Genomic DNA, 11,982 nt, shown 5'->3' with positions numbered 1-11,982 from the left:
ATTAATATAGACTTTGACCAGAGCCCATTCTGATTTCTCTCAGTGTTAATTTGAATTTCATCTTCTGAGCCTTGAAGGCTGATGCTGATCAAATACTACATATTCATTCACAGAGCAGTGTGTTAGTTCTGGGATCTTGGGGTTGAGGAAAAACAGATTATTTCAACCCTCAATATCCCAAGAAGGAAGAGAAGTCCCTAGAAAACAGTAAAGGGCCATGGGGAGGAGCCTAGAGGTTGTCCATAGTGTAGAAAAAGGGAGATGCTGTAGTTTAGATGTTATCTGCCTCTAAAATGTGCAGGGGATGCCTTTGGAGGTGATTAGCGCTCCAATAAACTGTCTGATAGGCAATAACAATCTGTCTAAAAGGCAGAGCCCTTGTGAATGGAGTTAGTGCCCTTCTAAAAGAGATTGGAGAGATTCTCAAGTGGCAGACGGGGCCATTTATGTGGTACTGAGTATCTGTGCCCTTTCTTCATGTTACATAATTACTCAATCAGCTGAGCTACATTCCCAGTCTGAGACCTACTTCTTATATGGTGTGTTAGGTGGTTCTTGGTAGGAGGCTTCAGTCCCTTGCCATAGCACAGCTTCGGTGGCCTCAAAGCATGGCAGCTGGCTTCCACCGGCAGCAAGACGTAAGTATCTCTGAGGTAGTCGGCATTAGTTCTACTTTGTTTGATTCATTAGTTACTGCATCTACCCCACAAGGGGAGAATGATGAGATTCCTTTAGTGGAAGACTCCGGATGGAGTTTGTGGGAACCAGCACCCTAAAGAACAGTGCACCACTCCAAAGTGTTTGTGGGTTTGGTCATTTGGCAGGGGTTAGGGTCTGAGATGTCACAATGGTAGGCAGAGTATGCCCTTCCGAAGACACCCAAGTTCTAGTCTTCTGTTACATTACGCGGCTAAATCACTGTCTATAATGAGAACACTTCAGGTTAGGTGGGCTCCGTGTGATCCCGAGAGTCTTTACAAGAGAGCCAAAGAGAGGGAGGGTGAGTCGTGTTAGCAGGATAGAACTTAAGACCCCATCGACTGTAGCTGGCTTTGAGGATGGGAGGCAGGAACCCCCTAAGAAATGGAGGCAGTCATTGCAGCTGGGAAAGGTGAAGACAGACTCTCCCCCAAAGCCTCCAGCAGTAATGTAAGTTCTCTGACACCTTAGCAAAGCAAGGTCCATTTCTTCTTGCTCCAAGTCATCCTGTTTGTGGTAATCTGTTGACGGTGGAGATAAAACTTGGACGGGGTTAGCCCCATCCAGCTCCTGTGTGCCTCACTCTACTTAATTGCAGATGCTCTATAATACATAGTATGTGGTGTGTGTTTACCACATGACTTCCTCGTCACTGCCTGTCTATACAGACCTCCTGATCTCTATGGTTGGTACTGGGATTAAAGACTCAAAGGTCACCATGTTTGGCTGTGTCCTTGACCACACAGAGACTCTGCCTGCCATGTGACCGGATTAAGGGTGTAGGCTACCACTGCCTGACTGCTGTCCCTGGCTCGATATGACTGCTGATTTATTTATTAACATACAAATAAAATCACATTTTAACACAATTAAAATATCACTACATGAACTATACTGATTTAGAACAAAAAAGTAATGCTCCGGGCACGCAAATGTTGGGCTGGTACTCAAAACGGTGACAGTCTTTAGACTTTAAATGAAAGACTTTAATCCCCAGGTAGAAACCTGGGCAGGGGTGGGGGTGGGGGTCTTTAAAAGGGCAGAAAACCCTGCTGTGCAGCTCACAGAGAGGATGAACCAGAGCTGCTGCTGGGCTCCATGGCTGTGCTAGGTTGGCAGCACATACTCTTTCTCATCGGGGTTGAAGTACAGATAAATCAGAAAGCAGCTCCAGATGACAAAGGTGAAAAGGGCGCCCAGGCATGGTGTGAAGGTCTCCTGCTTGGTGGGAGAAAGGTGGAGGGCCTGCGGCCAGGCTGAGGCTGCCGCTGAAGGTGTACCCTCCCCACCAAGGGATCTTGTGGACAGCAAACTTAGGCTTGACCACCCAAATCCTCTTTCCTGGTGCCACATCTTCTATGCCTGGGTGGTTATGCCAGGAGGGAGAATTCACTCACAGTCCCTAGTCCCTGTACAGCCACAGACGGGGCTTGCTTCAAAAGGGAGTTGAAGCACACTCCCTTTGGGATAACAAGACACCCAACTGAGAAGGCACCTCTCGGATGGATCTACCTACCCCCGATTGCGGCTGGTCTTTAGGGCACACAACAAACATTTCTCCTGTAGAGGACAGAAACGGCACAAGAAAGATCATTTTTTTCCCCTGGTCCAAGTTGGCCAGCCTGCTGGGTACCTCATCAGGCTTTGCTATAGAGAAGGACAGAGTGACTGAGCAGAACTCGGGAGTAGGCACATCCAAGGCTGGCCACACAACCGTGGCTTCAGACTCACCATAGCCCAGGAGGCAGGGCAGCTAAGGAAGGTCTCTAGACTAAGGGGTTCACCCAAGGACCGGTGAGAGGATGAGGCCAGCTCTTTAAAGCCAGAGCTCTGGGAGGGCAGGACAGGAGCAGCCCAGGGCTCTCCAACGGGTGCCGAGGGTGGCAGGGTTCACTTACGTAGCAACTCTGACATGAATGAAGGGAATCCAGGGGATTATCCTTTGTTTTTTGTGACACCATCGTCTTGTCACTAGTCAATAATGCTCCATCGGGTTCTTCTATTTTCTTGAGTCTGAGCTGGGAATCCTTGTCCGTCTTTCCTATCTGCCCGAGTTCCTGATGCTCCTTTGGTTGTTTTTGAAGGGGACTGGTGGGTCAGGAGTGGGCAGAGAGATTTGGGGACTCGGTTTCTACCAGTCCACAGGTGCATGGAAGACCTTGACTTCTAACCACTGTAGTGGCAGAGCCAGGACAATCCATTGAGGGGTGCCTTCTCCAAGCCCCCAGTGTGCTGAGCCATGTCAAGGAAGGGGTCTTTAGGGGCAGGCGACACTTACGGCTTGTTGTTCTTCTGTGTATTTATTAAAACATCCATCTTTTCATCCATATCCTTCTGCATTTCCTTCAAGAGAGAACCCAAGACTGGAATCCCCCTTCTGAAGAGCTTGGAGCTCCCCTCCTCCCTGTCTCTCTGCAAACCCCTCCTACCTTGTTTCAGGAATCCCCACCGAGCCTTGGCAGAGGCGAATGGGGCATGTCCCTGATGGTTCACCTACCTCCCGTGTTCCACGATGAGACTAGAGCTCAGGCAGAGGCCTAAGACTTACCATGGCCCCTAGGTGAGCCAGAGGCCAGGAGCTCTACTGCCTGACCTCAGGTATGAGGCTTTGAGTTGATGCCTACGAAACAGTGCAGCTAAGAAAACATGTTGTAACCTCCATGAGGCTTTGAACCCGTGTGTGTGTGTGTGTGTGTGTGTGTGTGTGTGTGTGTGTGTGTTTAATAACACAGTTCTAGTAGAAAGAAAAAAAAAACCAAAACAAGTGAACAACAACAACCAAAAAAGTAAAATGGGGGCTGGATCCATGGCTCAGTGGTTAAGAGAACACACTGTTCTTGCAGTGGACCTGAGTTTGGTTCCCAGCACCCACATCAGGCAGCTCACACAATGGCCGGTAACTCCAGCTCCAGGAGATCCAATGCTTCTGGACACTTTGTGTATTCACCCCCGACACACACTAATTTAAAGTAATGAGAACAGGCCATAAAAGTGAAACAGAAGACGGTTGCTAAGACAACACGGCCCATTTATTATTCACCAAGAACTAAAAGTAAAAATAACGTGTAGACTTTGACACCGGCAAAGCTGCGTCGAAATGGCGGACGTGAAGAAACCCTAAGGGTGCCAAGCTGTAATTGACAGGACTCGTTATGGACTGAACTGAGTGTGGATTGCTTGTCATAAAATACAAAAGCAATGTACTCCGGTGAGAGTGTGTCTAAAACGAAAAGATTCCGAACCAGCTTAATCTGGAGTAGAAAGCTGACGAGGCAATCACAGCTTTGGTGGTGAGGGGGTGGTTTCCCAAGACAGCTGTGCCAGTGTTTGTAAACATCAGCGTACGTGGGAATAGTGTTAAAATGCCTTAAGGTCAAACACCCGGCTCGGGCTGAGCACATAGCACCAGTGTCCTTTACAGGTCTTGCCCATCCTCTCCTTCCACTTCTAAAGCAGCTCCACATCCCCACTATACTTGTCAGTTTCTCCACTGCCTTGTCCATCCAGACTGACACTCTGGTGTCACCATGGACACTCACTTAAGACTCCATTATCCCGAATCTGTCACCAAGATCCACAGTGTCTCCTTCAGCTTCTCCCCTCTTCCCTGCACCCTCCTCTAGCAGGCCTCTCTCTATCACAGCTGGAGGCGACTCCAGAACTTCCCGACCTGCTCTGCACCTCCCAGGCCATCTTGCCAGCAGCTGCTCCCTGCGTGTTCTGGAAGAGTCTCCGGAGACTTCTTTCGGCCTCTAGAGTCAAGTCTCAGCTTGTCAGCTGTTCCTAAAATCCCATCAGTGCCCACTGTGTGCCCACACAGCTTTATCTCTCAGTTTCCCCCAGATGACCCCACTCCAAGGCTGCTCTCCCCCCTGACTGGGAAACACAGCCATCCTCCTGCTGTGCCCACGCTGTTCCCTGCCTGAAATAGCTTTCTTGTGCCTTTCCATATCCAGAGTGGCCACTAATAAAATGTGTATGGTGTTTGCATGTTAATGTAGAAATAGCACATGCCCTCTGCAAAAAACTGGATAATTCAGGAGAACATTTAAAAAATGAATCTTCTCACCTCCCTCACAAGACTGCCATTTGCTTTTTATGGTATATTTCTTTTCTAATCTTTTTCCTATATATTTACATTAAGCATTCTTTATAAGCATTGCCTTTAATAAACCCTAATATTAATGTTTGCATAAACTGTAATTTAGTTACTTCTATATTGTTGGAAAGTGTGGGTGTTCCCAAATATTTACTGTTATAAATAATTCTGAAATGAAAATAGTTTATACATACTCATGCTGACAGCTTTTAATAGTCTCGTGGGGTAAATCTTGAGAATGCCTGTTTTCTAATATTCCAGTTTTGTATGAATTAGTACTCTAGCAGTAGTTCATTGTCATAAATCCAAACTTTGCTCATTTGAGTGTGACAGTTACACTAAAGATCTTTTTTCAAAGATGCTGTGTACGTGTGTGTGCCCGGGTATGTGCACACCAGTCCAGGAGCCTCCTGAGGACGGAGGCCTCAGATCCCCTGGAGCTGGAGTTGTGGGCAGTTGTGAGCTGCTGGCTGTGGGTGCTGGGAGGCAAACTGGGGTCCACTGCAGGAGCAGCACACTCTGACCTGCCCAGCCGTCTCTCTGCACCCCCCCCCACCCCCCCCCCCCCGTGTTATTTAGTTGCTTAGTTACATGGTGGGAGGAAAGCCGCATCTGCTCTCTTGGGTCTTCGCCTCTTGGCCTGGTCTCTCTGGCTTTGTCCCATCATGCCCCATTTTCTCATCTATTTCCTGTTGTTTCGTGTGAGATCTACATTTTGTGGATTATAAGCGCTTTGTCCCTTAGCACATTTATGGAAAACTATTTCCTTAAATTGCTTTTAAATTCTGCATGTGGCATTTTCCATCAGAATTCTTTCTTAAAATGTTTCTACTGGCAAATTCCTCAGTACTTTGCCATTTAGTCCATTATATTAACATTTATAACTTTTCCTTACTGGTTTTTAGTTTTCAGATTCATGTTATAGACCAGTTCAGCTTATAGATCTAATGAGTTGGGTTTATCCTCAGAGTCAAGCAATGTTCTTATATCATTACATAACCCTTTTCTTCTCACTGACTTTTTTTCTTTTTTTGGTTTTTCGAGACAGGGTTTCTCTGTAGCTTTGGAGCCTGTCCTGGACTAGCTCTGTAGACCAAGCTGGCCCCGAACTCACAGACTCACAGAGATCTGCCTGCCTCTGCCTCCCGAGTGCTGGGATTACAGGCATGTGCCACCACTGCCTGGCTTTTTTTTTTTTCCTCACTGACTTTTAAAAGTTATCTTTATCACAGGACTGGATCCAGTTCAGTGGCTGAATGGCTGCCTAGCAATGTGAGACCCCAGGATCCAATCCTTAGTACCACCACCACCAAAAACAAAAAAAAACAAAAAACAAAAAAAACCCTTTATCCTATTTAAAAGTCAGCCTTAAGTGTCCATTAGAATCCCATGGGAAATTTTAAATGTCACTGGTGCTGGGCCCTCACCCTCAAAGACTCTAGTTTAGTTGTTCTGAGGAGAGCCTAGGTTTAAAGGGACAGTATGACAGATCTCTTTGATCTCATTCCAACGTGCAGCCAGGGTTGACGGATGTGTTCAAGTGTTTAGGACCTGGTTGGCATCTAAGGGCACACATCCAGATCACTTGTGAAGAAACCGAGTGTGGGAGGTGTGCCTGCTGTCCTAGCATTCAGGGGGTTGGGCAGGAGTAACCAGGAGTTGGGGGCCAGTGTGCGTTACAGAGACTGTCTCAATACATACATATGCACATAGAAACACATATGTACACTTTAAAATCATTTGTGGCACTTAAGCAACTCCACTGTGAAGAAGTTTATCCTCAGTTTTTGGTCTGAATGTATGGATGTTTAATATGCTCCTAGGAGATTCTCGGAACATCTATCCCTGGCAAAGAAGCATTCATCCCCGGGTTATACACTCACATTCATTTCTCTGCTTATTATTAACCACCCTGGCTGGATGACTGTGGGTTTTTCATGCATTTTAATTACTCAGTAATCCCCTAGTGTCCCTTGGAACTCTTGAAAATTCTCTAGCCATTGCTTTTTACCTGCTTATGCATTTACATGAGTGATTCTCAAGCTTCTACTGGGGGGGAGGGGACGACTCAGGCCCCATCTGACCATGAACCTGGGGCTCTGGTCACAAGTCATTCTGAAACAGACTAATGTTTGCAAACCATTGCTCTGTGGTCCGAATTATCCTTCTTGTTTTCTGAGCCAAAAGGGAATCATGCTGGGCCTTCAGTTACATTCACATCAAGCTTCCCAACATAATCATCAAGCCTCGGGCTCAGATTTTCTCTAAGGACTTCTCTCTTAACTCCCGCTACTTCTTCTAAACCCCTAATTAACAGACAGCCTGCACCTTAGCCTGCAATCCTGTCTAGTGCGTTATAGGTACCTCAAGGGCAGGGCCCTGGCATCTCTTCCGTCACTTCCCATGTGACCCACAGAAGGCACACAGTGAAAGCTTACCTTCATAATTTCCACAAATTCATGAAGCTTATCGAAATCTTTGTCCATTATATCCTTTATCTAATGAGGAAGAAAAGAGCAATTTAACAAAACATAAAGTATATTACTGAAGCCAGTCATGGGATCTTCTGGGCATTCTGAGTAAAGGGTGGCAGCTGGATCTTGGGAATGAATGAGTAACACTTGACATAAGTCACTTTCTTCCCAAGAAGCCTAGGAAGGATCTAAGGTACAGGTGCCGCCACCACGTTGTCTCTATCAACAGCTTTGACATGTGGAGCTCAGAGCACACTTGAATCACTCCTTCTTGCTTAGTCCCCTGTTCCCGAGGTGACCTATAGGTGATTGTATCCTAGAAACAAGAGAGCTCCTTCTGTGCGGCTTCCTCTGGGGAGATGCGTAAGGAGGATGCAGTTGATCTGTGACTGTCATCAAATTCCTAGTCAGCCCCCTTCACTCCTATGGCCGAGGCTAACATCACCTCCAACCTTAATACATTAGGAATTCTTCTTTTTTTTCCTGAGACAGGGTTTCTCTGTGTAGATTTGGTGCCTGTCCTGGATCTTGCTCTGTAGATCAGGCTGGCCTCGAACTCACAGAGATCTGCCTGGCTCTGCCTCCCGAGTGCTGGGATTAAAGGCGTGTGCCCCCACCACCCGGCTTCATTAGGGAATTAATTCTTAGTCAATTGAAAAAAAACGGGCTTAGGCACAGAAGGAGTAAGAAATCAATGTTCTACGCTGCCCAGGGTGGAGACCAGGTGTGAGTTAGGTTGTTGCTTCTATGCAATTCCTGATTTCCTTTATTAGTCAGAGTTAGCAATTACATTTTCCTTAAAAGCTCGGCTTTCTTTCTCTTGCTGAAGCCTTATCATGTTACCTGTTTTATCTCTTCCATTTTTTCCTTGAGTTCTTCTCTCATCTCCCTGAGTTCATTCTGAGGAAATAAACATGGGAGAAACACAATGGAGACATCTCTTAAGAGTCACCAAGGACAGGGCCTGGGGGCTCTACCAAATAGAGGGAAGGGAACGGGTAGTGTTGAGTCAGTGGGGCTGGGAGACCTGTGCAAGAGACACACTGAGAAAAGCATGGCTTCGGAAGGCTTGCCTAAAATCCTCAGCCTAAATCTAAAAAAGGCAGGTAAGTAGAAAGTAAGGGGCTGTCAGGAAAATCAATCTTCAAAACTGCCGGTAGCCAGTAAGATAAATGCTGAACAAGTCATGCACACTAAGGAGACATGATGGAGCTGGCAGATGTCTTGACTGTTAGGAATGCTGGCTGCTCTTCCAGAGGACCCGAGTTCCACTCCCAACATCAACAACTGGAGACCCATAACTCCTTCTAAATCAAACCCCATGGGGATCTGATGCTTTCTCCTGCGCCCCCCCCCCCCCCCCCCCGCGCGCGCGCGCGCGCGCGCGCGCACACACACACACACACACACACACACACACACACACACACACACACGGTGGGGGTAAGGAATTAGATCCCAGGCCAGATGATTTGGTTGTTAGTAATGAAATAGCTGGTGACATCCAAATAAAGGTTTTGTTAATGACTTGATTTTGATAATTGCACACACACACACACATACACACACACACAACAAAAACAAAAACAAAACAAACAAACAAACAAACAAAAAACATAAGAGAACATGTTTATTTTGGGGAAGCACATATTAAAGATTTGAGTAAACTTAACTCTCAAATGGTTCAGAGAATGTGTGTGCAATCAGTCATTCTGGGTATCCGAGGAGGATTGATTGGTTTCAGGGCCCTCTGTGATAAAGGTTGAGGGAAGAGCCCAGGCAAGGGAGATACAGTCAGGGTGCCCACCCATGCATGATCCAGAAAAGGGGAGACTAGGAAGTACCCACAGCAGTTCCTCAGTATCTGAGAGAAATTGGTTTCAGGAAACCTGCAGATACCCAAATTTGCCAACACTGACATCCCCTACATCCTGTGCACACCCTCCCGGATGCTTTAAACATTGATCTCTTACAGTGCACATGCAATGTAAATGCTACGCACATATTGCTCTACTGTCTTGTCTCAGAAGTGATGGGAAAATATCTGCAATGCTTTATCAAATACTTTAAGTCCTAGATTGATATGGAGCCTATTGATATGAAGGGCTGTGTGTGTGTGTGTGTGTGTGTGTGTGTGTGTGTGTGTGTGTGTGTCTAGAGAAGGAGACAGAAACAGGGACTAAAGCCACAGTGATAAACGGGCAGCATTTAGGGAGTCTGGGTGAAAGGTGTACTAGAATTCATTATACCACCCTTCGAAACTTCTAGGCAAGTCAAATTGTTTTGAAGTAACAGGTTAAAAATGTTAGACCAGGACTTAGTGACGCCTTCTGCTGCAGGTGACAGCAGGAACCACCACTCAGAAGTCAGCTGTCTTTTCACAAGAGATCTGTCCCCAGGCTACCGGGGTCCCCACACTGACCTTCAGCTCCTGTGTCATCCCTTTTTTGATGACTGGCTCTTCTTGTTTAAATCCTTTGTAATCATATATCTGTGGATTGAGACAGAAACACAGAGGCACTGGAAATTGTAGCCAGGCTTATTCCCACCTCAGGCTGCTTCTTCCCGCCATCTAGAAGATTCTTCCTCAGACTCTGCTCTACCAGCATCTAGTCCTAGTGTTCTTGCTCCAGGGGAGCCTTTCCCAACCATAAAACAGCCACCCACTCCTGTCTCCCAATCATCACTATCCATGTAACAGGTGACAGAGCTGACGTTCTATGTTGTTTACGTGTCTGATTGGTCACTGGTATGAAGGGCTACGAAAACAAGGAACTTATCTTTCTTCTTTCTGTCCCTCAGCACCTAGAATAGGTTCTGGCCACCAAGGACAGGAAATGGCCCTGTCTCTAATTACCTCCCCATGGACCTCAGGCCTGGTGCTGGCCTAGCTTCAGAGCAGTTTACCTGTGTCAGCTCTGGCTTCAGTTCCAAGCAAACTGCCCTGTAGTTCTTTTTCTGCAGAGAGAGAAGGTCATGGTGAAGCTGGCTGCATATCAGGACTGGGGGAAGAAAATAGTCAGTCCTTGCAAGAGGACCCCAGCAACCACTCTGTTAACTTTAGTGGAGTACGGACAGGCTCACGTGGTCCCGGCATGGTGTCTGTTTCTGGCCACTGCACCTGGCCATGTCATCTGTTTCTAATGAGCATATGTGTGTCCACCCAGAAGACAGAGAAAGCCTTTCTGAATGACTTTTAGGAAGCCCCAGAAGGTTGTTTCAAGAATGGCCCATGCTCTAATATCACCTTCCCTCTCATACCAATGTGGGCATGTTACTTAGTGCCAGCATCTCCATTTCCTCATCTATGAAGTGGGCTTATTTTGAGCTTTAGAGCGGCCAGTTAGATCCAGGCCTTGGCTGGGTCCTGGATTGTGAGCTGTCATGAAGAGCAGTGGGTCTTATACACAGCCATCACAGACCCTTCCCTTCCCACCCCAAGGCCAGGCACAAATTTCCACCCATTCCAGGCTGTCAGCTGCTTTGTGCTCTGAACAAAGGAAGAGAACTGGGAGGTTCACGGGATCGTTTCCAATATCTTCTCTGTCCTGCCTCAACTTGGCGCGAGCTCAGAGAGGCCCCAAGTGCCTGGCAATATTCTTCCTTTACCGGGTTGGTTTTCTTCTGTTCTGCCCTCTTGGCCGACATGATGGAAGAGCCAGGGTGTTCTTCAACTTCCCAACCTCCCCACAACAGCCCCCTGGGACGGAGCCACTGTTGTATGTAACTTACAGGCTTAGGCCATGGTAGGGTGACCACCTCTTTGTGTGCGGAACAGCTGAGGTCACAATGCCAGGACTCATAAGCTGGCCTGGAGTGTCACCAGCTTTGGGTCTGCCTGCTGTTGCCCCTGAGACCAAAGGCTCTTACCAGGTTCCAAAGCCATAAGGCCTTAAGCCTGGGGCTGCTCAGGACCGCAGCCAGTCATTTGGAATCACAGACACCCTTGGGAGAAGCCAAGCCTTGGCTCCTGATGCAGGAGGCCTCACCCACTAACCAAGAGAAGCTATCCAAGATGACTGGCTTCTCCTTGGCACCCATTTCTTCAGTAATATGACCCCCATATCTACCTCTACCCCATCTCTTCTCTTGGCTCTTATTTCTCACCAGAGGAGGGATGGAGCAAGAAGGAATACTGAATAGTGCTTACGACAAGAACACTCGTGTGTGTGTGTGTGTGTGTGTGTGTGTGTGTGTGTGTGTGTGTGTGTAATGCAGAAGGTAATTCTGATGGTAACTGTGATCTGTGTTGGTTTAACATGGAGAATTGGAGGGACATAGCATCTTCTGGGGCCTAACATGACTCAGAATCTGAGTTGGGGAGCCTGACTTTTCTCCTTGTCACTGGTAATTCCATTTCCTCCTTTTCTCTTGTCTCAAGGGCTACTAGTTGGCACAGAAAAGGCCAGCTTGAGCATTCTGAGGACAGGTAGCCCAGTAATACAGGCAGTAACCAGGAAATGTGTGAATTATGCACCACACCAGGTACTGTGCATCTCACGCACCTGCTTTTGTGCCACTGCTGGGTCCTCCCCAGGTCAGCTTCCTCAAGAGCCACCTGCAGCCATTTTAGATACACCTCCTAGGTGGTGATTTCCAACCAAGCCCTTTCCCCACTGAAAGCCTTGGGTCTCACGCCCCTCCAACCAAAGGAGAACACTATGCTTCACGCTGGTCCAGGCAAGGGGAGGGAGTGTGGGGTTGAGCTAT

At 47.4% G+C, this 11,982-nt stretch overlaps 1 protein-coding gene across 3 annotated transcripts; it reads right to left on the bottom strand.

The window, feature by feature from the left end:
* Positions 1 to 1,806: 1,806 nt before the first annotated feature.
* Tex35 (testis expressed 35) lies at positions 1,807 to 10,920 on the bottom strand. 3 transcript variants are annotated; one of them, XM_036203095.1, is made up of 9 exons: positions 10,882 to 10,920; positions 10,180 to 10,230; positions 9,695 to 9,763; positions 8,116 to 8,172; positions 7,237 to 7,296; positions 2,978 to 3,042; positions 2,598 to 2,787; positions 2,216 to 2,259; positions 1,857 to 1,920 (listed from the first exon to the last, which is right to left on the bottom strand). In XM_036203095.1, the coding sequence occupies exons 1-9, from the start codon at positions 10,918 to 10,920 to the stop codon at positions 1,857 to 1,859; spliced, it is 639 nt and encodes a 212-aa protein (XP_036058988.1). The 3 variants fall into 3 exon arrangements, with proteins under 3 accessions (XP_036058987.1, XP_036058988.1, XP_036058989.1); XM_036203096.1 differs by having other exon boundaries at positions 1,857 to 1,917; XM_036203094.1 differs by lacking the exon at positions 2,216 to 2,259 and having other exon boundaries at positions 1,807 to 1,917.
* Positions 10,921 to 11,982: the final 1,062 nt, after the last annotated feature.

The sequence above is a fragment of the Onychomys torridus genome, chromosome 11, assembly GCF_903995425.1.
Source record: "Onychomys torridus chromosome 11, mOncTor1.1, whole genome shotgun sequence".
NCBI lineage: Eukaryota > Metazoa > Chordata > Mammalia > Rodentia > Cricetidae > Onychomys > Onychomys torridus.
This window is presented reverse-complemented; position numbering and strand designations above follow the sequence as displayed.